The 23,858-nt window shown below is 38.0% G+C and overlaps 2 protein-coding genes and 1 long non-coding RNA gene across 5 annotated transcripts; 1 reads left to right on the top strand and 2 right to left on the bottom strand.

Moving 5' to 3' along the window:
- The first annotated feature begins 1,410 nt into the window (after positions 1–1,410).
- Positions 1,411–5,148, top strand: LOC103706245 (mediator of RNA polymerase II transcription subunit 10b-like). The gene is made up of 5 exons (XM_008790298.4): positions 1,411–1,717; positions 1,824–1,904; positions 1,988–2,090; positions 4,099–4,188; positions 4,849–5,148. Exons 1-5 carry the CDS (start codon positions 1,440–1,442, stop codon positions 4,918–4,920), a joined length of 624 nt encoding a protein of 207 aa, XP_008788520.1. The 5' UTR covers positions 1,411–1,439; the 3' UTR covers positions 4,921–5,148.
- On the bottom strand, positions 4,960–7,306 carry LOC113462672. The gene is made up of 2 exons (XR_003385528.2): positions 6,336–7,306; positions 4,960–5,973 (listed from the first exon to the last, which is right to left on the bottom strand). It is a non-coding gene; the product is annotated as an uncharacterized LOC113462672 (long non-coding RNA).
- A 1,361-nt stretch (positions 7,307–8,667) lies between these two features.
- On the bottom strand, positions 8,668–22,349 carry LOC103706243 (phospholipid-transporting ATPase 1-like). 3 transcript variants are annotated; one of them, XR_003385527.2, is made up of 8 exons: positions 19,985–22,349; positions 18,524–18,848; positions 17,485–18,352; positions 17,160–17,283; positions 15,939–16,158; positions 11,736–12,194; positions 11,366–11,630; positions 8,668–9,119 (listed from the first exon to the last, which is right to left on the bottom strand). XR_003385527.2 is itself a non-coding variant. In XM_026804354.2 (8 exons), the coding sequence occupies exons 2-8, from the start codon at positions 21,405–21,407 to the stop codon at positions 11,450–11,452; spliced, it is 3,600 nt and encodes a 1,199-aa protein (XP_026660155.2). In that variant the 5' UTR covers positions 21,408–21,568; positions 22,013–22,349; the 3' UTR covers positions 11,372–11,449. The 3 variants fall into 3 exon arrangements, 1 of the variants encoding a protein (XP_026660155.2); XR_003385525.2 differs by having other exon boundaries at positions 8,668–9,026; XM_026804354.2 differs by lacking the exon at positions 8,668–9,119 and having other exon boundaries at positions 11,372–11,630; positions 19,985–21,568; positions 22,013–22,349.
- Positions 22,350–23,858: the final 1,509 nt, after the last annotated feature.

Below are 23,858 nucleotides of genomic sequence, written 5' to 3'. Positions count from 1 at the left end.
GTATTTTCTTAATAAAATACTATACTAGCTAGTTTTGGTAACAGTTTCTCTGGGGCATGTGCTATTTGCTGTTGTTGCTAAATTTTTTTCTAAGATATCTGTCATAGCTCACATTCATAATTCATCTTTTCTCAATTCCATCCCAATTTATGTTGTTTCTAGAGGGCTACTTTCATTGCCTTTCCATCCCTAGTATTTTTGAGAGAAAGAAGGGAGACCATTCAAAATTCGACTCAGAAACTCCGGTTGCTAAAGCAGAAGAGTATGGTCCTTGGGACAAGCCCTAGTTTAATTAAATCTAGCAAATCCCACCTTTATCCCAATACTCTCACTTACCTATTCTTGTTTCCATGTTCTCCAACTTTAGAGGCAAGTACTTACCTATAATAAATGTTACTTCATTCCCAAATAAATCCAATAAAAGATTGATTTGGAAAATAACAAAACAGTTTTTTATTGTAATGATAATTCCTGATAATGGAGGTGGTTTGCTGTATGGAGATACCAGCGTTACCGAAACCTTGATATGTGCAAATTTTGAGAGGGTCTAAATAAAACTAATAACAACTAAGATATTTAATTAAGGCAAGTACAATAAAATTAACGCCAACTACCATTGAACCTCCATTTAAGCCATCAATCTCCATACTGTACAATTAAAACATTCACGTAAGATAGCAAAAGCAGGATAAAAAGAATGTTGGCTTTTACCTACCCTACCGATATATTAGATATCGTTGGCCAATATTATAGGAGCCTACTTTCATACAAATCTATACTATTTTTTGAGAGGGTCTAAATAAAACTAATAACAACTAAGATATTTAATTAAGACAAGTACAATAAAATTAGAGCCAACTACCATTGAACCCCCATTTAAGCTATCAATCTCCATACTGTACAATTTAAACATTCACCTAAGATAGCAAAAGCAGGATAAAAAGAATGTTGGCTTTTACCTACCCTACCGATATATTAGATATCGTTGGCCAATATTGTAGGAGCCTACTTTCATGCAAATCTATACTATTTTTCTAAGCAAACTCATTGGTATTATAAATGATTGCAAATTAAATTGATGCTGCTTGATTATAACTAAATTGCAGTAATTTATTTTGGATGTTTTTAGGAAATTCCAAGAAAAAATTTATAATTTTATGCAAAACTAAAATATTGTTAAAATCAAAAGGAGGCAAAGCTTAATATGCCTTTTTTAGGTAGATAGAAGTTTAATATGTCTTTAATAAATCAAATATCGAGCCGGAGCTAATTTTAATTGGTTCCAACTTAGTGATCTTGCTGAAGAATCCAATAACGACCCGATCCGATAAATGTTAGTCCGGGTCGGACTATGACTGCTCCGTACCCAATCCATTTAGGAATTACCGGATTCGATGCTGCATAATATTTTCGCGCAGACTCGCGATACGCTAACCGGAATGGATCCCTCGCCGAACCCCTCCTCCACCGCTGGCAACGGTGGCCTCTCCGCCGCCGCAGGAGCCGCCGCGACGGCCGCCAACGCCCTAGCCCCCACTGCCAATGCCCACGTCAGTGGCGGCGACGGGGCCTCCGCCGCCGGCCCGGCGGACGACCGCTCCAAGAATCTCAAACAGGTCATCAACTCCATCGACAAGACCCTCGGCCTCCTCCACCAGCTCTACCTTACCGTCTCCTCCTTCAGCGTCGCCTCCCAACTCCCCCTTCTCCAGCGCCTGTAATCCCCCCACCCCTTCCATCGTCCTATTCTCCACTCTCTTCTCGGCCATCCTCCCCATCTCTCTAATTTTAGGGTTTTTTGTTCTCTTTGGTTGTGAACAAAGAAACGCGCTTGTTGCTGAACTCGACACGATGCAGAAGCTGGCGGAGAACTGTGACATCCAGGTCCCAGCGGAGGTGGTGAAGTGAGGCTCTTAATCTTGCCCTTTGGATTGGCTCCCGTTCTTGAAAATTCGTTCTTGTTGCTGATAAGTTTGTTGGATTTCAGCTTGATTGATGATGGGAAGAACCCGGACGAGTTTACCAGGGATGTCCTGAATAGTTGTATTGCCAAGAACCAGATCACCAAAGGAAAAACGGATGCTTTTAAGGTATTCCCCTTTTGGAAAAACTAGGGCATAACAGTTTTCTAAGTGTTTGTTGGAAGATCTTGTTGTATAGTTTGTACGAGTAACTAGAAGGCATTCCTGACAATGAATTTCTAATACAGCATTGCCTCTGGGGTCGTTTGAATTGGCTCTATATTGTTTGAAATCATTGATGATCATTGCTATTTTCTTTCTTATTTAGTTTAATGGTGGTACTTTATGGATTGACTGAACAAATATGAACCTTCCTTGGTGAATAAATCCTTTTTCACATTTTATATCTATCAAAGGCAATATCCCCTATTTTTGCAAGCCATGCCAACTTCAATGGTAATGGCTTACTGGATTGCTAGAAAACTTCAGTAAAAATGACATATATGCTATAGGTTAAATCTCTTTGAAGTTCTGATAGCAAATAAAGATGCTGCAACATTTGAACCACATCTGAGAATCACATGTAGTGTATAAGATAAGTTATCTAAGGGCTCGTTTGGTTCGCGGGAAAAGAAGGGGGGAAAGTGTGGTCAACGGGAAAGTAATGAGATGCCTCTTGTTTGGTTGGAGTTTTCAAAGGAGAGAGAAGGAAAAGTTGTATTCCCATGGGAATGTGATTCCCACATTTCATGGGAAAGTCTTTCCCATGAGAAACATGGGAAAGTTACTTTCCCATGAGGCGGGAATCACTCTATTTTTACTTTTTTCCAAAAAGTCCCTTCAGCATTAAAGAAGCATTAAAGAGGCATTAAAAACCTAATTTTTATTAAGGGCATAATAGGAATTATATATAACTTTCCTAGAAAAGTGGATGGCCAACCAAACATAAGCACCTTGGAAATTTGTCACTTTCCCATGGTCAACCAAACATGCCAAAAGTACTTTCCTAGGCATCCTCTTCCTAGGAATTTGTTTCCCAGGAATCATATTCCTAGGAAGGAAAATGCTTCCCGCGAACCAAACGAGCCCTAAAAGGGTGTTCCAGTGCACGAGGTTCCCACCACTGCAAGGTCTAGAGAAAACTAGATGTGCGCAGTCTTATCCTTGCATGCAGAGAGTTTGTTTTTATGTTTTCAAACCTGTGACATCTTGGTACCATGGAGCAAGCTTACCATTGAATTAAGGCCCGCAGGTCATAAAACTTGAAAATATGAGTTTTAGGAAAAATAGTCATGAAATGTGTTTTACGAAAGATAAGATTCTGTGGTTGTCTATTTTAAGAAATCTTGCAATTAGCAAAAGTCCCTTATGTCCTTAAGGATCCACATTTCTATAAATTTTTTATGCAGATTCCTAGAATGAAAATCGATAATTTAATATGGAGTAAGCTTAAGGAGCCTTCTAGTACACTTTCTCAAACTTGCTGTTCTAAACCAGTGCTGCTTGCTCGTGGTGCCAGGACACTACTCACCTAGTCTAAGGTGTCATGAATTCATTTCATTATTGTCAACCAGTACTTGGCTTTTTGTGCAACCCAAGGTGATCACTAGATCCCAAAGCTTTTGGGATGGTTCTGACAAAGAAAAGTTGGGCTCTAATAGAGCTGGGACTCGCTCAGTGCCAGCTTGTTTGTGCCAATCTAAAGATCTTTCAGCTGCATGCAGCATTTGTTATCTTTAAGATGATACTTTAGTGAATTCTGTCGTTCAACAGTCAACTTGGACATAATATTCAACAATCAACTTTGACTTTCTTGCCCTTCATAACTTCAACCTCATCACCTATGTATTTCTCATCTTTCAAAGTCCAACTTAAATTATGAAGTGCCATTTGGTCTTGTAATTATGTGAATTGATGTATTTTATTGTTGGTGATTAGATTATTTGGGCCATATAGGTCCCATCCATGTGGAGCAGATTTATATCTCATAACAAATTCATTATGTTTATTATTATTATTATTATTTTTATTATTATATATATATAATATAAATTTTTAGTTATGCTGTTTCACAATTTTGCTTGCCATCCTATAATATGTTCAGACCATGGTTATCTTGTTTTGTCTGCTTGTATAGAGCTTGCGGAAGTACCTTCTGGAGGAGCTCGAACAAGCCTTTCCTGATGAAGTGGAAAATTATAGGGAGATACGCACATCTTCTGCTGCCGTAAGTTAAATTTTCAGCCTCCTTCATGTCGGACAATGTTAGGTTGGGTAACTATACCTTGGGAGCGGTTTGACTGCTGACTAGTTATATGTGCCAAATATTTTATACATTTTGGCAACTTCACTTCAGTCAACCACAAATACATTACTCTTTTTTATGAACAGGGCCACATTTTTTAGCAGAGTACCAAGTTGTGCTCCTTTAGTTTTTGTTTTCTCGTAAACATTAACATAAAAGCCAAAAAGAGTTCCTATCTTTTTCATTGGCCTGTAAGAGGTCTGTCTACAATTTTGCCTGTATTGTCAAGCCTTTTGCGAAATAGGAAGCCTCTTTTTTCTGCTTCTCATTCAGCATATTTGTCGCAACTGTGCTGTCTAAGGAAATAAGTTCTGAGCTTGCATGACCATTACTTGCATCACCTTAACATTGTAAAATGGAATACAAATTTGTTCAATGGCATCCATAATAAAATTGTTCGCCTTTATGTCTGGAGAGTACCAACAAAAGGTATGTGATCATTTGAATATATTGTCTCAATTAAATACAGTATGATGACACCGTTGCCACCTTCTACTTGCCGTGTTGAGTCTTGTGTTATTCATGCTTCATTTGCATCATGTTGCAGCTTGTCTATTTAAACATTTTCCTGTTATCATGCAGGAATCAAAACGGCTGGCTCAGTCACAGAGCACTTTACCTAATGGGGATGTCAAAGTAAAGGCTGAGCATTAAGTTCTCTTGATCTCAATGACTTTATTATCAGCTCGCAAAAAAAAAAAAAAAAAAATCTGTTCTCTGGTTGTAGTCGTATCATATGGAATTTTGTTTCAGTGTACTATTTAAGCTTTAATTTATTGGAAAGATCTCAGGGATGAAATATCTTATTTCTGGTTCTTCCTGTACGTTAATCCACGCATCGTGATAAGTTAAATATTATATCAGCCTTTTTGTGCTCGGGAATATCATGACTGTTGATTTCTGAAAAGATGTAACAAATACGATGGGATTTACTAGTCAGTCCATTCAGGTTCATCATTTTGGGCGTCCCATGTCAGCCAACCTTGAGCTCTATCCTGATGATGATCAGCTTAACCTGAGGACTTCAGCTTAAGCATAAAGTGATGATTTGATGGTGAGATTGCACCCAGAATGACTCGGACACTCGCAAGGCCTCCTTGCAATAAGCACAGGGAATCATCAGGATGCAGGGTTAACAAGTGGAGGAAATAAATCACCTTCGGAAATCGTCAAAAGCCATTTTTCTGTAGCTGTGTGTGATCCTTGAGAGCCTTAAACAGCAGCAAAGCCATCGCAATTCTAAGCAGAATATGATGATTTGTTGGGTTCATTTAGTGTCCTGTCCAAAAGCACCCTGCCCTTCCTCCGGCTCCGAGGAACAAAACCAGCACCAACAATGTTAGGTGCTTGGAGGATGAAGCGGACTTCCTCATATAGATTGTAGATTAAGAAACATATGATATACATTTAAATTAAAAGGATGATAATTTTCTCTTGAACAGTTTTTATTACAGTCTTTCTCGAAATCAATTCTAATTATTCCCCAAGTGCATTGTAGGCTTTGTTTTGGAGAGTGCAATTCCTTTTTCTCCATCTTTTCAGTTCTAGGATATAAAAAAAACTCCAACCGAACTAGGAATATTTAATACGAAAAAATTTCTTGTTTTTAGCTGTTCTTTCCACCTTTTAGGAGAGCAAATTACTCCACCGACCGTCGTGTTCCTGGATTAAATCCGTCCCACGGTTGCCTCACAGGCTGAAATGATTCTGCAATGCCAAGCAGGAAGTGTAGATGAGCATCATGAATATTGGAAAGAATTCCTCTCAACAATTGAAGTGGGCTGAGATTATCCATGCTTATTCCATGAGATGAGCATGGTTTCGTGGAAGAAGCCTCTGCAACTTGAGACTCTAAATCGATTGAATGGAAGAAATGATAGAAGAATCGACAATGTTTCTCTTGTTAAGTTCAAGATACTTGAGATTGCTATTTAAAACACTTGATTATTACACCTAACCTTGGCGAAAGAAACTGCCGGTGGACTGATAAGCTTTATCCATCAGATGGATTTTATGTACAGTAAGTAAAACACAGGAAAAGCAAAATCCTCAGGAAGCGTGTCATAAACCTTTTGAATCCTTGTAAACATCTGGCGATCGCAGCGACTGCCAATTTTTTCATTGCGAGTTCCCCAGTTGTTCGGATTAGAACACTTGTGTTTTCAGAATTAGCCGAGACTTAGCTCCGTTAGCCCGGCATGAAGTGCTCGATAGAAAAATTTTGAAGAAAATCCGAAGAACGAATTTATTTAGAGCCTTTACAAAAAATAAATGATATTCTATCTTTAATAAATTTGGAATACTCTTTTCCTTCAAAAAAAAAAAAAAAAACATAAAGAGTATTGGAATTTCCCTTTGTAGAGTGCAAAGAGTATTTTAATAAAATAGTTTTTTTTTAACCTCCTTTCGTTGCTTATGGCTTCAAAAGACTTTAGTGATGAGATGATAAAGATCAAGTAAACTAGAAAACTAGGAAAATGGCTACCTAAAAAGAAAATTAGCATGGCATGTAACAGAAAAGCCAAACTTGCGAGCCACAATGGAAGCAGGCAGGCAAGCATTAAGATTCTGTTTTGATATGGGAAAGACATCCAATATTTAGTGATTACATCTGCTTTCGCTATAAGGATTATCAGATGCTTCACACTCTTTCCCCTCTCAACATACATTTGCATTAAAAAAAAATCACATTGAGGTTCCCTCTCCGCAGAAAAAAATCATTCTTTAAGCAATTTCGAATTGAAACCCTCAAAATCAAGATCACACGATAAATTTAATTGAAAAAGTTGAAAAAATATCCCACAAAAAAAAAAGTACCTTCGGTTTAGGGTATTGTGTTTCGTATATGAAGTCCATAATTCCAACTCTCTTTCATCAAGCTCAAGGATTGGGAAAGGGAAAAAAAAAGAAGAAAAAGTTGGAAAATGCTCAAGACTCCAGAACATAGGCAAATCCAGCACGAAAAGAAATAAAAAGAATCTCCGATCACAAAGAACTTGACAGGAAACGAAGGAAATGGAGCTTACGGCTGAAACACAGGCGATAAAGAAGGAGCCGGGCTCCACGACGAGTTTTATATACCTGGTTTCGACTTTAGGGTTTCGCTGGAAAATAAAATTACAACAAAATCATCAAAGATGTTTCAAATGACCAATGGATCCTCACATGGACGCCCGTTCAGAGTGCAAGATCACATTAAGATTGGCTTTTCTCAATAAAAGCTCTTTTTTTATATTTTTAATGGAATTTTCTCAATGAAAGTTACCGGTATTATTCAGCCTTTTCACTGTTCAATGATTCAACTAATAACATTTTCAAAGAAAACTTACCGTGAGTTAGATGTCATGCTATCGAGATAGTAGGATTACATGTATGTTGGTCCCGATGGACAACATCCATTGTAATTTACGTAAAAAATTGTATATTAGATTCTCGAAATTCAGGTAACACATGCTGCTAATTAAGAATGATAAAAAAACAATTAGGCGCAATCAAATATAATACATAACGTAATCAAGCATTCTCATCTTAATGCATTTACTAGTTCTTTTCTTAAAATCAAAAGCTTGCTAGGATTGAGTCGAACTATTTTCTCAAATATTATATTATCAAAAATCATTTTTTTAAAAGAAATATAATGGTAAGAAAAGATTTTTTCTGCAAACTCAACAGGTTGTTAATTTATTGCTTTGTTTGACGCGGATTTGGATTCAATTTATTGCTAAACAACAAACCTAGGTCTACATGAGCGGAAATATTAAGTTTATTTTTATTTTTTCTCAGAAGAAAATATTTTAAATATTTTCAAAAATAGGTTGTTAGATTGTAGACGCCAAATATAATAATAGTTGCACATGAAACGAGAAATTGGCGTGAAATGGAGATGGCTACAGGTTGCTACTAATGTGGACCAACCATTAGTCCTAACTTTAGGAGATAGCTGGCTCTAATACTATGCGAACTAAGTACGTTTCTTATTTCTACTTTCACTGTTCACTGAGAGGCATCAGATAATGTCACCCTGGTTACACGAGAATCGCCTCATTTACCATAAACATTGAGGCCTTTGGTGCTCTCTCTCTCTCTCTTTCAGCAGAGAGTCAACGTTAGGCTTACCAAAGGCTAACTTTTGAATATTTATCATAGTGTCAACAAATTAAGAATGAAAGAAATTTCTCCTAAAGACACCTAGGATCGTCAAAAACTACTGACGCAGTTAACTCCCATCATTCACAGGTAAGGCTACTAGGTATCTTGATCCTGCGGTCTTGATGGAATTCTTTTTGAGAATACTGTAGTTATTCACCACTATCACATATTTGAACCTGAAACATCTCACTTGGAGAACAAGGCACCAACCAAAGTAACAGTTGCCGGTCCACTGGCCAAATAAATAAGAGAGAGTGAAGAACTACTGCAAGAACTTTTAACAAATTTCCCAATTATATAAATACAATTTTCCAAAGATACAGGAACACACACAGAAAAAAGGAGGAAAAATGAGTAATATTTTCCCAGCTATGTACCCTTTTTACCCTAGTTATCCACCGTCGGATTAATTTCACATGGTTTTGTGTTATCAGATTATTGTCCAATCTAATAATCGATCAGCCCAGGCGGCCTGTCCCAACCCTAAAGTCCTTGCCGTTTGCGCATCTTGAGGTCTTTCATCCAGGACGTGAGTTCTCTGCTTTCTTCATTGCTTACATAGCAGGCAGCCCCTTTTCATGGACCATTGTCATATGGAAGCTCATAACATTCTGTATAATATGATAAAATTCAGTTTTAACTTGTTTCTGGTCTAGCACGCTCGAGAGCTTGTTAGCAGTTAAACGTATACATGATTAAAATTTCTCCAGCAAGGGAAAAAGTGGACAGATTTATGGCCCCAAATGTCCGAGCAGAAGACAAAAAGAGAGCAATTAGAAACTTTGTACACTATTTTGGTGCAGCATGTAAGGAGATAAAACAAAGACATTAGAGAAGAAGGGTGAATGAAAGGAGGGAGAAAAATATAAACTGAGACTTCTCCCAGCAAATCTATTTCCGGCTACTGCGAAACTTGAATTTTCACATAGCCCTGTACACAGAGGCATATCAATCACCTCTCTACAAAATCCTAATAGCACTAGGAATTCCATCCCCAATGTAACAAAATTTAACCTTTTAACATGTCCTACTCAAATCTGAATGACAAAGTATTGCAGAAGCCCCATGGATATACAGTAGCAGATGATTCAATTTTGAATAGAAATGTGTCAGCTTGGCACATCAGGTCCACCAGCCAACTCAAAAGAGTCCAGGTTCGGTTATTCTTTCACCCCCTTTGAGCTGGGACTAGGCCAGTTCAAGGTCAATATCATGCCCTGAATTTGATGTCGGTCGGTATGTATGCGCACATGCTCTCTATTGAAATCCAGGATTTTATCATGTCAACTCAGGTGGACTCGAAAAGGAGTCCAGGTAGGATTGCTTACCCAGCTGAGCTGGGATAGGTTAAGCCAGATCAAAGTCAATATTATGCCCTGAGTTTGATGTCTGAATGATGTGTATACACATGCTCTCTATTGAAATCCATAATTTTATTATGTCAATTCAAAGGCTAGGAGCAGTCTTAGCATGGAACATGTTACGATGATCAGGTCTAGTTGTTTTACAAGACTGTATGCTGCAGATGGGCAGCCAGGGGGCTGCCTAGTGAGTAGGCACTTGGCAAATGATAAATTAAAAATAAACCATAAATAAAAGAAGAAACTTAGAAGGATAGTTATAATCTAATAAATGAGAACTTATCAAATAAGATGTAGTAAGTCAATGTGAAATATCAACTTGGCAACATTCATGAATAATTTATAAATCAATCTCATTCCACGTAGTCAAACATGATGCAAAATATTAAGCCATGTACCTAGGTGGTCCTGCCTAGGTGGATGTTAAGTTTACATCCAGTTAAATTGAAGAAAAAGAAGAAAAAAGAGCAATACATCATCGTAAATTTTTGACACTTGTAGTGCTTAAAATAGTTGACAAATTAAGTGCCACCATTTGTACCGCCAAGAATGCCTTAGTGTTGAGCCCTTTAAACAACCTTCAACTCAATATTGCTATCAATCTCAAAGTCATACGTTCAATATGTCTATCTCTAGCAGTGTACTTGATAACAAACTAGACGGCAATCCAATAGATGATTTATCCAGGCTGCCATTCTCTAGATTGGTTCAAATTCTTAGCTCTCCTACATATCCTTTTGTACAAGACAATTCACAACAAGAATAGGCCCTACCGTATTAGGCTACTTGCATTTCCATGTAATTTGGCTGTTGCCACCTTTTGTCCTATATCATATCTAGTTCTCTATTTGATAACTTAATTGGACCTTTGATCACCAAAAAACTGTTCCAGTATCTTAATTTCCCCTCAAATACCATCCCTTTGGTTAGAAATGTTTATTTTTGTCAAAAGGCTAAACATTGTAGATAGATAGAATCATCCAAGATGGTTTAGCTCAGCTAGGTCGAATTAGTTTTGTTCCTCCAGAAGTTGTGGTTGAGCTCCATCATGAGGCATGGTCCAGAAAGATTCCACTTGATTTCCTTTTTTGGTATTTGGACTCCTTATGTGCCCCCAAGATTGTTCCACAAGCAAAACTGCCCCCATACCAACATGCATTAAGTGCACATTTTTCCCTTTTTTTGTGGCCAATTTGAACTAGCCCTCTGCCCACCCCATGCTGAACCAATACCTTCCCATTCAAAGTACATATTGTACCAGGTGGTCATGAAACAAGTTTGTATCTCGATTTTTAATTCCTTGATAACTAACACAAACAATCTTCAAGTGGAACTATGAAAAATCAACAACATAAGGAAATTAAGAAAGAACTTTAAACCCCTTTTTTTCCATTTTTCGTAGGTATGTGTATGTTATTGTGTGGCAAGGGAGGCTACTATCAATTAAAGTTTGCAAATAATATAAAGGTGAGGCTATATCTGAGATGCCAACAGGAACTAATGAAAATTCTGTCCATACTCCTGAAGCTATTATAGATAAAAGATGGATAAATCGCACTAAACATATAGGGATGAAATAATGTACTTACTGTAAAGTTTCTGATAAGCTCCATAAGAAAGCCATACAATGTCTAAATGCAAAGATATTGACTAGAACTTTTATGAGATATATTTCAGATCTCTATTCCAAATGGCCGGGTCCTTAATTTTTCAGCTTCTCTGGCTATTTGAATATCTGAAGGCCAGAAGATCTGCCAGGTCACTTTGCAAATAAACCGAGGAAGCAAGGCTAAAATTGTAGTTAGCAAAATAGTGAGCCAATAAGTCCATGAACAGGCTAAATGAAATATTGTCCTGCCAAAAATTATAATAATGAGCCAATAAAAATGTATTAGCACTTAACCAAGAATGGACAATAATAATAATAATGATCCAGCATTAATCAAAAATAATACTAACCAGTAATTGGGAAAGTTAGGTATCAAATCAATTATCACTATGCAAACATATGTGATGATTATAGAACCCCATATTGCTATATGAGTAATCAATACCCAGCGTCGGATGTCCATTGCCAAGTGAACATTCACAAGCACAACAACTGCAATTGTCCACAGACTGCCAATGCTCCAGATGTCAATGGTACTGTTTCTGTAAGTGAAAATAGGAATATAGAATAGAACAACACTTTGCCACAACGTATCAACCATTGTGAGCCAGAAGAGATGCATATTATAGCTCTCATGTCTATGCCCTGCACAATAAAGTTTTGGACACTGAAGGAGTGTTTTATGGCTCAAGTCCTTGTCCAAAATACCAACCACAATTGTCGGGACCGATGTATAGATGAGAGAATACAATACACTACTCCAATCAGTCAAAGCTGAAGTTGTAGAAAATGCTGTGCATAAGATATACCTGCATAATAAAAAAAAAAACAAGCCACAAGGATATGAGGCACAATGTACTGTCTGAAGCATTACCTTATTTGCACATACAGCATTTGTTTGAATGATTCATGCTTTAAGATGCACCAAGATAGTACTTAGCTACAATATCTAAAGCTCATGAAGTATGCTGATTTTTGATTCCATGGCCTTTTAAATAGAGGATGTACTACAACAGAACTTATTCTTTTATCTTGCAGGGTATTACCTAAATTTAGTAGAGAAATCATTCTATAGCAAAAGAAACCAACAGAATAACATCAGAGAATTTGTTTTGGCGAGGATTTACAGAATGAGATGAAATAGAAAAACTCAATTTACAGGAAGGAAGATATATCACAGCTTGACATCAATAAATTTGGCAAGGAAGTTTGGGTTGAAATGAAGAGGAACACCAGACAAACAGCCATTTGTACTCTGCATTGTGGGAGAACTGGTGTAGCATATGAAATTGACACCAAGCTACTTGCATGCTAAAAAGCTTCCCAATTCCCATGCTTTTTCATAGGCAGTCAAGGCCAAGTTTTCATAACTTGAGTCGCAGCCACCAACAATAAATATTGCAGCATTACAGTGCTTTTCATTTTACAGGGTATGTGCTATTTTCAGCTGCCAATGTTTCATTTTGTACAACCAGCTATCTATCCCCAATGAAAATCCCATAGATTCATGTCATCAAACTATATAATTTATTTGATGCCCCTGACTGGCAATTGAAATCTAGTTGGACCTGACAATAGTCTATGAAGCCTCTCACTAAGAGGAAAAGCAGAAAATATCCACTAATCTAGTTGGACTCAGGCAGGTTAACTGATTACTGAAAGTAATCAATAACTTGTAGAAGTCTGAACCTTGAAGTGAAGCAGTCCTGCAAATCTGAACTTCTAGTGATTTTAAAGCACTACAACTATACTAGCAGAGAAAATCCGTACCCTCCCTTTCTTCAAGTTTTTGGCAGCCAAAGATTATCCACATATTTATTGTTTGGATTGCTTGCAACCAAACGATTTATTATCTTTGGAATTCTCTTGTGCAACTTCCGAACTGTTTTTGGGATCCTTGACCTTCCCTTTTTTGTCAGTTTCCACCAACTTTCTTTATTAGTTATAAAATTACTTCATTTCAGTTCAATTAGATAGCAGCTATTTACTCTCATCCATCATTTCGACACTTTTTCACCTCTTCTCCTTCTTTGCGGACTTTGGGACCTTTTCCTTGTTTTGTCATTCTTTTGCCATACAGAGTAGTTTGGTTAGCTTTTCTGAGCAGTATTTTGAGCTTCTAAGTGGCCTCTTTTGTGGCCAAGTCTTGGGTCACTTTCAGCCTCTCAATCTTTTAGACATCAAATGTTCAAGACTCCGTCCTTTTGAGAATCTACACCTCCAAAGTGATATTCTAACCATTGTCATCTAATGATGAATGAATCTGACCTCAAGACAACCAATCCTTGCCATTACGTTGGCAATGAAAGGTACAGTTCTTGGAATCAAAAACTAGGTCTAGCATTAGATGCTAGGAGAGGGAAATAGCATGGATATGATTGGAAAGGTGAGTGACATATATTCGCTATTTGCAATTCAGAACTTAGGATGGCTAAGGGAGAGGGAATTGGAGGATGGTTGAGACTTGAGAACAGTTTCAACACCATTATTTGGTGACTTTTGTTTCTAAGAGTCTGTGTAAGTGCTCAACTCATGGGCCATGACATTGTTAAGCCTGATATAGATTGCTGACTCATTCCCTAAGTGCTTAAACTTTTGAGTTCTAATGGTCACATAACATGGTTATCATGGCAAACTTTAAAGCTAAGTTTATTGGACTCTGTGAGTTCAAATCTCTCCCAGATCAGTTCTTTAATTAATTAACCTGGTTGCATCTTGCCCCCATTGCGATCTCCACATGCATGATCAAGCTGACTGTTAGAGGTAGTAAGCCTAATATACATAGTTAGTTGGCCCACTCCCTAACAGCTTAAGCTTTTGGACTCTAATGGTAACAGACGTGGGCCCATCCCGATGGTAAGCATCCAGACCATGCCACTTATGTGATGTAACATGATGTAGGGGTGCTGAGCTCCTTGGAAAAGTTGAATTAACAACAAACCAATAAAAGTATCGGCGTCTTTTTACGACCCCTAAGGAACTGCCCAACATTATTTAGTTTACTTGTTATAATCCATCTTGCTCATTTACATTTACTTCTCTGATTTCTATATGAAGTCAAGTGCAGCCAGAGAGCGTTAACTACTAATTTTTAATCCACTCAGAGAGAAGAAATAAACAATCTAAAAGTTCTATAATTTAACGCCACCATTCTTGCACAATATTTGTTCCAGGAAGCCAATGCCTCAACAATCCTTCAATTCTGAGCACTAGAACTTCAAGGCTGATACTTGCACAAAATGATGCACTTAGGACTAGAATTTAATATAATCTGTACCTAGCTCTTGATAGGGATCCATTGCCTCATCAATAGCTATCCTTGTTGAGCTCCTTGGTCAGGACTACCACTTCAACACTTAACTACCTTATTATGATCTGCTTACATCTGGGTCAGAGTTAATGTTTAGGCTTGTTCACAGCCCTACGCCTCCACTGAATATCATGGTGTACTAAACATATGAACCATCATAAAAAAGGAGTGTTAAAAGAGAAAGTCAGCACCTCTTTTTTCCCCCTCATTAGATAGAGGCCTCAATCTCAAAGTGATTCAATTCCTTTTCTAGAGTTACACTTCCATGCAAATAAACCAATTGTAGTTCTAGATGTAGCAAGTCCATTTGAACTTCTTCAATGCAATGTTTAGTTATCCTTATGTTCTTCCATTTCCTGTGGTAATATTCTGACATATTACATGCTGTACTCTATTCTAAATATTCCAATCATATGGCATTAAACATTTCTTCACTGCTTTCTTTTCTTCCTTTCAAATTCACAGTGGAAATGGGTTCCCATTGCATACCTTCCCAAATATATCCATTAAATCTTTGTTTATAGGTATATGATGGCATTTCCTCATATTTTATATGTTCATTATCGAACTATGCATTTGTTTTATGTTAGGCAACCAGCCAATCCTGGCTTTAATGTTTTATTACCATCCTCTTTTTGTTCTGCACAGAATCATCATAAAGGCTTAACGAATCTTGGCATTGCACAAGGTAATGCAGTATATCATTTAGAGCATTTTTCATGTTCTTGCTCTCCCTCTCTAGTGTCCCTTTTCCTTCTCCACCTTCTCTCCTCTTGTCATATGAATTTATCTGACTAGCAACTTGTGGCAGTGTTGACCGAGCAATATATTGGACCCACAACTTCTGATTCGTTTCATTCCAATTATCTAGCAATAGTGCAAGTTAGCAGGATGCCTGCCCCCTTGCTTTTCTTGTGAAACTATGTCTTCAGATTATTGAGATCTCATTCAAATACTTAACATACTATCCGTTTGCTTAAAATATATAGAACTCAAGTGTGCTTAAAGGGGTACATGACTACAGATTAAGCCAACATTGAGGATTTCCCATTACAGAATATTGAACTCCCTCCCTATTGCACTAAAAACCAAACTATTAGCCATAGATGGAGCCATGCCTCTCTCTCTCTCTTCTAGCACTAGCTTTATTAATTAACAAAGACAGAAGCAACATGCTTAAGAAGTGGTTTTAACATATAAGAAAATGAAAATGAAGATGGAATAGAAGATTAAGCATGCATACCAGAATAGCATTAACACAAATACAGCATTCCGGTAGAAGTTGTACAAAACCAAATAACCAACACGCTGATAATTCCAGTGACCATGTACAAGAAGCAATTTTTTGAGAAAACGAAATTGACCCATAGCAAAATCTGATGCCATTACTGCCTGACGACCTTCTTGACCACATATGCCAACACCAACATCTGCCATTTGGATCATTGATACATCGTTTGCCCCTGTCAAAATTGATGTAAGTGGAAAGCTACTTGGTTATTGAAATGATCAAAAAAAGGCGGTAACTAAATCCATGTACTGGTATAGCCAAGGGACAGTTCTTACTTAGGTTTGCTTGGAAAATAACTAGGCTGTCTTTTTAAGATTTGCCAGAGTTTTTTTTTCGCGTGTCCTATTTTGAAAGACTAGAACTTGAGTTTTCCAAGCACAAAAGCTTGTGCCTCTTAAAAATGCTAGATCAGATGGTTCAAGTTGTTCATAACACCTAGAGTTCTATATAAAGCATTACTATCGTCCCCTTTCTTTTGTTTATTGACTGTCGATACTATCTTCCTCTTACCCCATTAGCAAACTACAAGTTCCTTTCCCTTTTAACCAAACCAAAATAAAACCTAGGTAGGCCTCTAAAATGCCATTATCTTCTCTTTTATTGGGCATACATTATCTTCCCTTACCCTATCAATATTTCCCAACTTCAGATCAAATAAGATTTACCCTGTCATTAACATTTTATCAGAATACAGGCATTAATACATCAATAAACACAAAAAAATGTTCTTTATTGTTTCTTTGGCGTATTTAATGTTTGCACTGTTTAAGCGCTCCACATCCAAATTCTGGTACATATATACTTCTCATGCGGAGGATGTAGGAAAAGGAGGGGAAGACCAAAGGTGACACAGGTGGAGGTTGTGAGGAAAGACATGGAGAAGCTTGAAATAACATCAAAGACGGCCCTACATAGCAGTACCAGGCAAATGAATATCTCTAAAGCCAGCACCAGATAGCTGGATGGTTATGGTTATGGTGATAAACAGATTTTCTCATATGGAACTACAATTGGATCTCAGTCTTGCCAGGTGCACTAACACTCATGTGAAAGAATTGCTGCATTGGTGGAAGGAAAAGCAAGTTCATGGTAAAATACCTGAGTGCAAGTGGCAAATAAAACACAAAGCATAGACATAAGAACAGCAAACAAACTTGCAAATAGTTCACTCACCATCACCTATAGCCAGAGTCATATCATTTGTCCTGTTTTTAACTAAATCAACAATTCCAGCTTTTTGCAATGGAGCAACCCGACAGCAAAGCACAACCCTACAAGCAGTTGCCAAATCGAAAAGCTGTGGAAGTAGGAAAGAAAAAGGAAATTAAGTTGACTGAAACAAGCAATAATGCTGGTTTTCAGCATTAGAAGCCAGCCCTCTTCTTCAAGCATTTCCACACAGTAACACTGAAGGGAGGCTATGATGCAAGAGATCAAATGTCCCGAAAATTAATAGGGTATCAAACATGCTATAAATGAAATAAAGCAGAATACATACCTCTGTCTCCAGGTCTTTCTCTAAGATGTAAACAAGACTGTTTCCATCAATTATGAGTGCCAGTGGAGCATTTGCTAAACTTGTCAAAATCTCTCCACAGGATCCTGTCATATTAACAACAGCCACATTAGACCCAAGAGCTTGTGGCCCTCTGTTAGCTATCAAATCCCTAGAAGTTTTTGCATCATCAGGAGTCTCAAGATAATGATTATAGAATTTTTTCTTAGACTTCAAGGTCCTAGTGGCACAGTTTGTTGATTTTACTCCATATTTGGCCTTAGCATCGGCCAACAGACTCCTGCATTCCCTCTCTGAAGCACCATTTATAATAATTTGATGCATATCTTGCGTCAGGAGCTTGCATGAAAAACCTATCGAAATTGCAGTCTCTTGCTTATCTCCTGTGAGAACCCAAACCTTAATTCCTGCTTGACGTAGGGATTCTATAGCTTCAGGCACACCATCTTGCAGTTTATCTTCAATTGCAGTAGCCCCAAGAAGGCTTAAATTGCATTCAATAAGAGCAGCTGCCTGACGAAGCTTAGCTGACCTCTCACTTAATGATGTACTAGCTTCTTCATACTTGATCTGCCATTCCTCGAATTCTCCATCACTGAGATCTCTCGCAGCAATTACCAGGGTGCGTAAACCCTGTGATGAATAATTTGTCAAGTGATTCTCTGTTGCATATTTTACTTTGCTGCTCCTGTCTCCTTTGTGCCCCTGGTCATTCAGTTCGTCGAGAACACTGAGCATTGAACTATCGGCACCCTTAACAAACACCTTCACAGCACCATTAGGAAATCTAATAACCACAGACATTCTTTTCCGCACACTATCAAACTCATGCAGACCAAGTACTTCCAACCTGGTTTGATGGTGAAACAATGATTTAAAAAAAAACAATTAAAAGCTTCAAAAAAAAATCTAAAAGGAAACCACAAGATGCAGCCTGCAACACTGTAGCCTAACAATTCTTGCAATAGAAATACCACAACTGGCATAATGTATCTATGTGATACTGAACATGATAGTTTACCTTAGCCTATCACCATTGACATCAATAACAATGTGGCCTGATGTACGTTCAATGAGAGCATAACCATAAGCTGAAGCTGCAGCAACTAATGCTTGTTCATCAGGAGACTCACCCTGATAATCAATTGCTTCTATCTCATCATGTGAGTCATTGGCACTAGGAGACAAACTTCGGCTAGCTATTGGAATGACAGTGTTACAGGCGGCCAAAGTAAGGAAAAACTCATGAGCAGCAATTCGTTCCTCTCCAACCAAGTCTTTGTGCAATAGTGCCAAAAGTTCAGGATCAACATTGATATCTGAACTTAGCTTCCGTCTGGGACCTCCTGATGCCCATGCAGTTCAAATCAGCAAAAGTAACAACTTTAGGATACAAAATAGTCTCTGGAATGGCATCATAAAAACAGATAAATATTTAACCAGTTTCCATATGTATGACATGTACATGTCTCACATGTCAGTTTAAATAAATCTGGTAAGAATGCATTTGTAGTCATCCTAGATCATCATAGTGATCAATTTACATATATAACATGCCAATGTTCTGATAAAACATTAGACACTTATAGAGCCTCCAATATGGGGGGAGGGGTGGAAATGAATAGAAAATTCCTATTTACTTTTTATTCATTCATTCTTTCATTCATAAGCACAGATAAGATGGAAACAGGCAAGAAGACCATAAACATAACCAGCAGGCTGTATCCTGTACAAGGGTAAGCTTTCTGAATCTTACTTACCAACTCATATGAAGCAGGATTAAAATTTTTTAATTGTAAATCAAACACCATATGATAAATAAGTAAAATTCTTACAAATCCCCATAAGAAACCATAGTTACTTAAAAACTAAATGCTGAGAAACAAGAAAAGTAACCAATTTTATTGAATGTTACTAATAGAATAATCCAAATTATAAGGATTATAGCAACAACAACCATAGATTTTGTTACAGAACTGGCTTTTCTATCATTGTACATAATGTCTTGCATGTTTTTTGATTTACTCACATTACTTGAGATTATGTAATTAAGCCCATGAACTTAGGCCAAACAGGTGGGCTACTTTTATTGCCACATGACTACACTGTGTGTGGAACTGCCTCCCCACCCAACCGACATCCCACCAACCAAATCCTCGTTCTTACTCTTCTCTTTTTCTCCTACTTATTTGCTTAAAGTCACTACATCACATTTGTTGTTAATTTTATCTGATAAACATGATTGTATGTTTAACTCAGCGTAAGTAAAACACAAACACTAAAAGAAGGGGTAGAACCTACATTGCAAACATACAGCAAGCAGAACAAAACAATAGCATAATGAATATCTAGCATAGCAATATTCTGGCATTTATCAATGCTGCATTAACAATGCTAACAACTGAATGAAATCAAAGTACCAAGAGCACATAATCATACTAGAGAACAGCATTTAATAGTAACTGCACAGAATAAAAATCACCTGAAATGCAAATTTCCTGCAATGAGTGACTAGTTTTACGCAAGTTTCCATAATCCTTTCCATACACACTAGCCCTCCGAAATTCCATCTTATTCTCAGTCAGAGTTCCTGTTTTATCTGAAAATACATAACGTATCTGACCTAGATCCTCATTTATGTTTAAGGATCGACACTGAAACCTTGAGCCTGAACCACTATCATACATCTGGGCATCCCCAATCATGAAGTATGACTGACCCAACCGGACCAGCTCCATTGTGATGTACAAAGATATAGGTATCATTATTTGAAACACTATGACAGAGCTAAAAAATGAGACAAGTGTCTCCATAGGAATTCCATAATATCTGTATTCCTTTCCATTATCTCGACCATTTGTGAAATAGCTCCTTCGGTAATAAGGTAGGGTATCAAGCTGATTACCATGACGTTTTAGCCATAACCCCATCCCTATTGCTACCACTGCACATATGACAAAGAGAAAAACTGACAACCACAGGGTTTCCCTGTTCATATAGCTTTCTAATTTGCTCCTTTTGGAGTGTGACACTGTGCTGTTCAACATTGCTTTGGTTTCCTGACCAGCATAAACCACAACACCAACAACCCATTCTGTATTCTTAAGTTGGCAGCCACGTAAAATAATGTTTGACTGGCCAAGGGGAATCCTCTGCCCATTGAATTCCATATTGGCTGTAAATTCATAAATATTTCTATTTGGCTGCTCACATCTGATCAACCCTGTAAATGGACCATGCTCCCAGTCCATGAAAGTTGTTTCTTGCCGTGCATATCTTGTCTTTAAGTTTGATTCACCATCTAAATTCATTGTCAGAACATATGCTACTCCATTCGGATCGCTAGTCCTTAACAGAACTATGTCACAAGGGATTGTTTCATCAGAATGGATTCTCACAACCTCTCCAGCACGTATATTTTTCCATTTCTTTGCCTGAAAGTGGCCAGATTGGAAAACTTGTGCCTCTCGGTTATTCTCTTTCCGATCAGATCTATGCCTGCGCCAATCTTCATAGCCATCTTTAATAGCAGTCACAGAAAGCACAAAGAGGAGGGGAAATAAAGACACCGTCCTTCCAAAGACGGCCAGAGGAGGAAGCTGATTAAGAGCAGCAATTGCTAGGAAGTATAAATATGCTACTCGGTGGAATTGGATGAACAGGTTTTTGGGCAGAAATGTGATTACAGTATACTTACTTGTCCGGATCTCATTCCCACTGAACTCGTACTTGTCATTCGTCCTTCTTGGATCATTGATGTATATCACTCTTGAATTCTCGTCAAAAGTAAATGAGTCTTCAAACTGCACACTCTTGTGCCGAATCCTCTGGGATTTGCTAAATTTGTCCTGCCCTGTAGAAGTTGCGGATGGTTCAAGCCTCGTTGGAAGGCCCTGTAGCTCCATAGTACCCCAGGAAACCTACTTCAAGGAACTGTGACTCTGCCAATTCAAAACAGGTCCTTGCTTGCAGCAGGATTATAGTCGTCTATATTATCTCCGTGCAAGCCTTAGCTTTAGCAGACATAGCTCCAAAAATCGCAGTCCGCAGGAAATTGCCTGCCTTTCCGTCATCGACCGAAAATAAATCAACATCAACCAGAGGAATTTCAATTTCTTGAATATTTCAATCTAGCATACCAGGCAATTTCCACGATGATATATCCCTAGTAGACGATCATCTCTCCATTGTTCACCATATCTTATCAAAAGTGTGATCTAGCTATTAATTGCTTCAAGAATGTTGATACTCGATGATTCACAGTACAAGAAATATCCAGACTCCAAGAAAACTATTCAACCAAGAAATTAAGCACCACCCATAGCCCCACACTGCTCAAATCCTTTTTTTTGACAGCAACGAAAGGCAAATATAACAAGAACGACGCCAAACTGTGCTACCAAGTTGTTAATAACCCTAATTTACGCAAATTGCCCTAACTCTTTGCAGAAACCAACATCCAGCCAACGATAGACAAAAGAAACGGAAACGCAGAGCCGAAATCACCTACCTCCAAGGATTCGAAAGATCGTTAAATTTTCAAAAAGATTCATCGGATTCGATCCCTATCGTCTCGAGACTCCCCAAAGATCCAACCTGAAGCACCGCATTGCACTGACCCCGAGATCATCGGTATCAGATCCGGCCTCGTTGGGCCTCCATTGCCAGATCCGAGAGCCCCGGCACGGATTCCTCGGCGCTCCAGAAATCTTGATCAGACTTTTCCACTCGGATCACAGGCGTAGCAGGAGAGAACTAGGGTTCGAAAAAGGAGGCCTTCTGGAGAGAGAGAGAGAGAGAGAGATTCGAAGAAGGGGTGATGAGGACGGGCGGAGGAGCGCAAATATTTGTGTCCCTTTTGGAATTTATAGCTCGGCTGTTTCCAGAGCCGTATATGCCGAATCTTCGCCTCCCCTCTTCCCGTTCGAAAACTAAGCGGCCCAAGAAAATCACAAACCGCTCTCAATCCAACATGGCGCTCAAATCGCCGTCGATTTTACCGACACAAGAAATTCGAACTAATTAACTAGTGCCACGTGTGATTGGACCTTCCAGTGATTTCCCCGGTCGAGTGATGGAGTTGGACCCTTGGATTTGGAAGTGTAGATTTGGAGAGGTCTGATCTCCGGTTGTTTCGGAGGTTTTCCGATGTTGGCGTGGGAACCGATTCTCCGGTTATTTCCGCATCTGGGGTTTATCCCCCGGACCAAATCTTGTGGAATTGAACATGCTCATGCTTGCAGCTTAAGTTTCAATAATTCTCGAGCATTCTACTATTTACTGCAGGGACAAATGTAGATCCTTTTTGCAGAAAGAGTAGGTTATAATTTTTTTATAAAAAAATAGAAGCAAATTATATTTATACCAAATAGCTTAAAAAATCTATATTTATTTTTTTGATATTTATTTTATACAACACTTTAGCTGTAATTTAATAGAATATTTTTTAACTTTAAATGTGGGACTCAAATGCTATGTCGGGAACAAATTCACAAATGACCAAAAATGACCATAGTTGTGATTGATATGGGACAAAAAAATTGTCACGATATATTGCTTCTTTGAACCCAAGTTTCGAGACCACTTTATCCATGAGAATAATGAGATGCTTGTAGTGCCATGGGGGTTTGCTCATAGCCGGTATTAAGAATTTTTTGTTTGGTCTCACATGCCACAAAGTAAGCCTAAAATAGCCTCCTTGTCACATGGCACTACGGCCACATTAGAGATTTTACACTACAAAAATGACATAATATGTCATAATATGGTGCTATGAAACTAGGGCTCGTTTAGTTTGCGGAAAAAGAAGGGGGAAAGTGTGGTCAACGGAAAAGTAATGAGATGCCTCTTGTTTGGTTAGAGTTTTCAAAGGAGAGAGATGTGAAAGTTGTATTACCATGGGAATATGATTCCCATATTTCATGGAAAAGTCTTTTCCATGAGAAACATGGAAAAGTTACTTTCCCATGAGGCGGAAATCACTCCATTTTTATTTTTTCCCAAAAGATCCTTCAGCATTAAAGAAGCATTAAAAAGGCATTAAAGACCTAATTTTTATTAAGGGTATAATAGGAATTACACATAACTTTCCCATGAAAGTGGATGGTCAACCAAACATAAGCACTTTAGAAATTTGTCACTTTCCCATGGTCAACCAAATATACCAAGTACTTTCCTAGGCATTCTCTTCCTTGGAATCTACTTTCCAGGAATCATATTCCTAGGGAGGAAAATACTTCCCGCGAACCAAACGAGCCCCTAGTTACAAATTGGATGGTGATAATGCCTTCTTCCATATTGAGAGAGGAAATGTGCACATATTATGGAGTAATACATAAATATGAAACTCGTGTAAT

The sequence above is a fragment of the Phoenix dactylifera genome, chromosome 3 (genome assembly GCF_009389715.1).
Source record: "Phoenix dactylifera cultivar Barhee BC4 chromosome 3, palm_55x_up_171113_PBpolish2nd_filt_p, whole genome shotgun sequence".
Classification (NCBI taxonomy): domain Eukaryota; kingdom Viridiplantae; phylum Streptophyta; class Magnoliopsida; order Arecales; family Arecaceae; genus Phoenix; species Phoenix dactylifera.
Note: the sequence above shows the minus strand (reverse complement) of the source record. Positions and strands in the feature narration are given on the sequence as shown.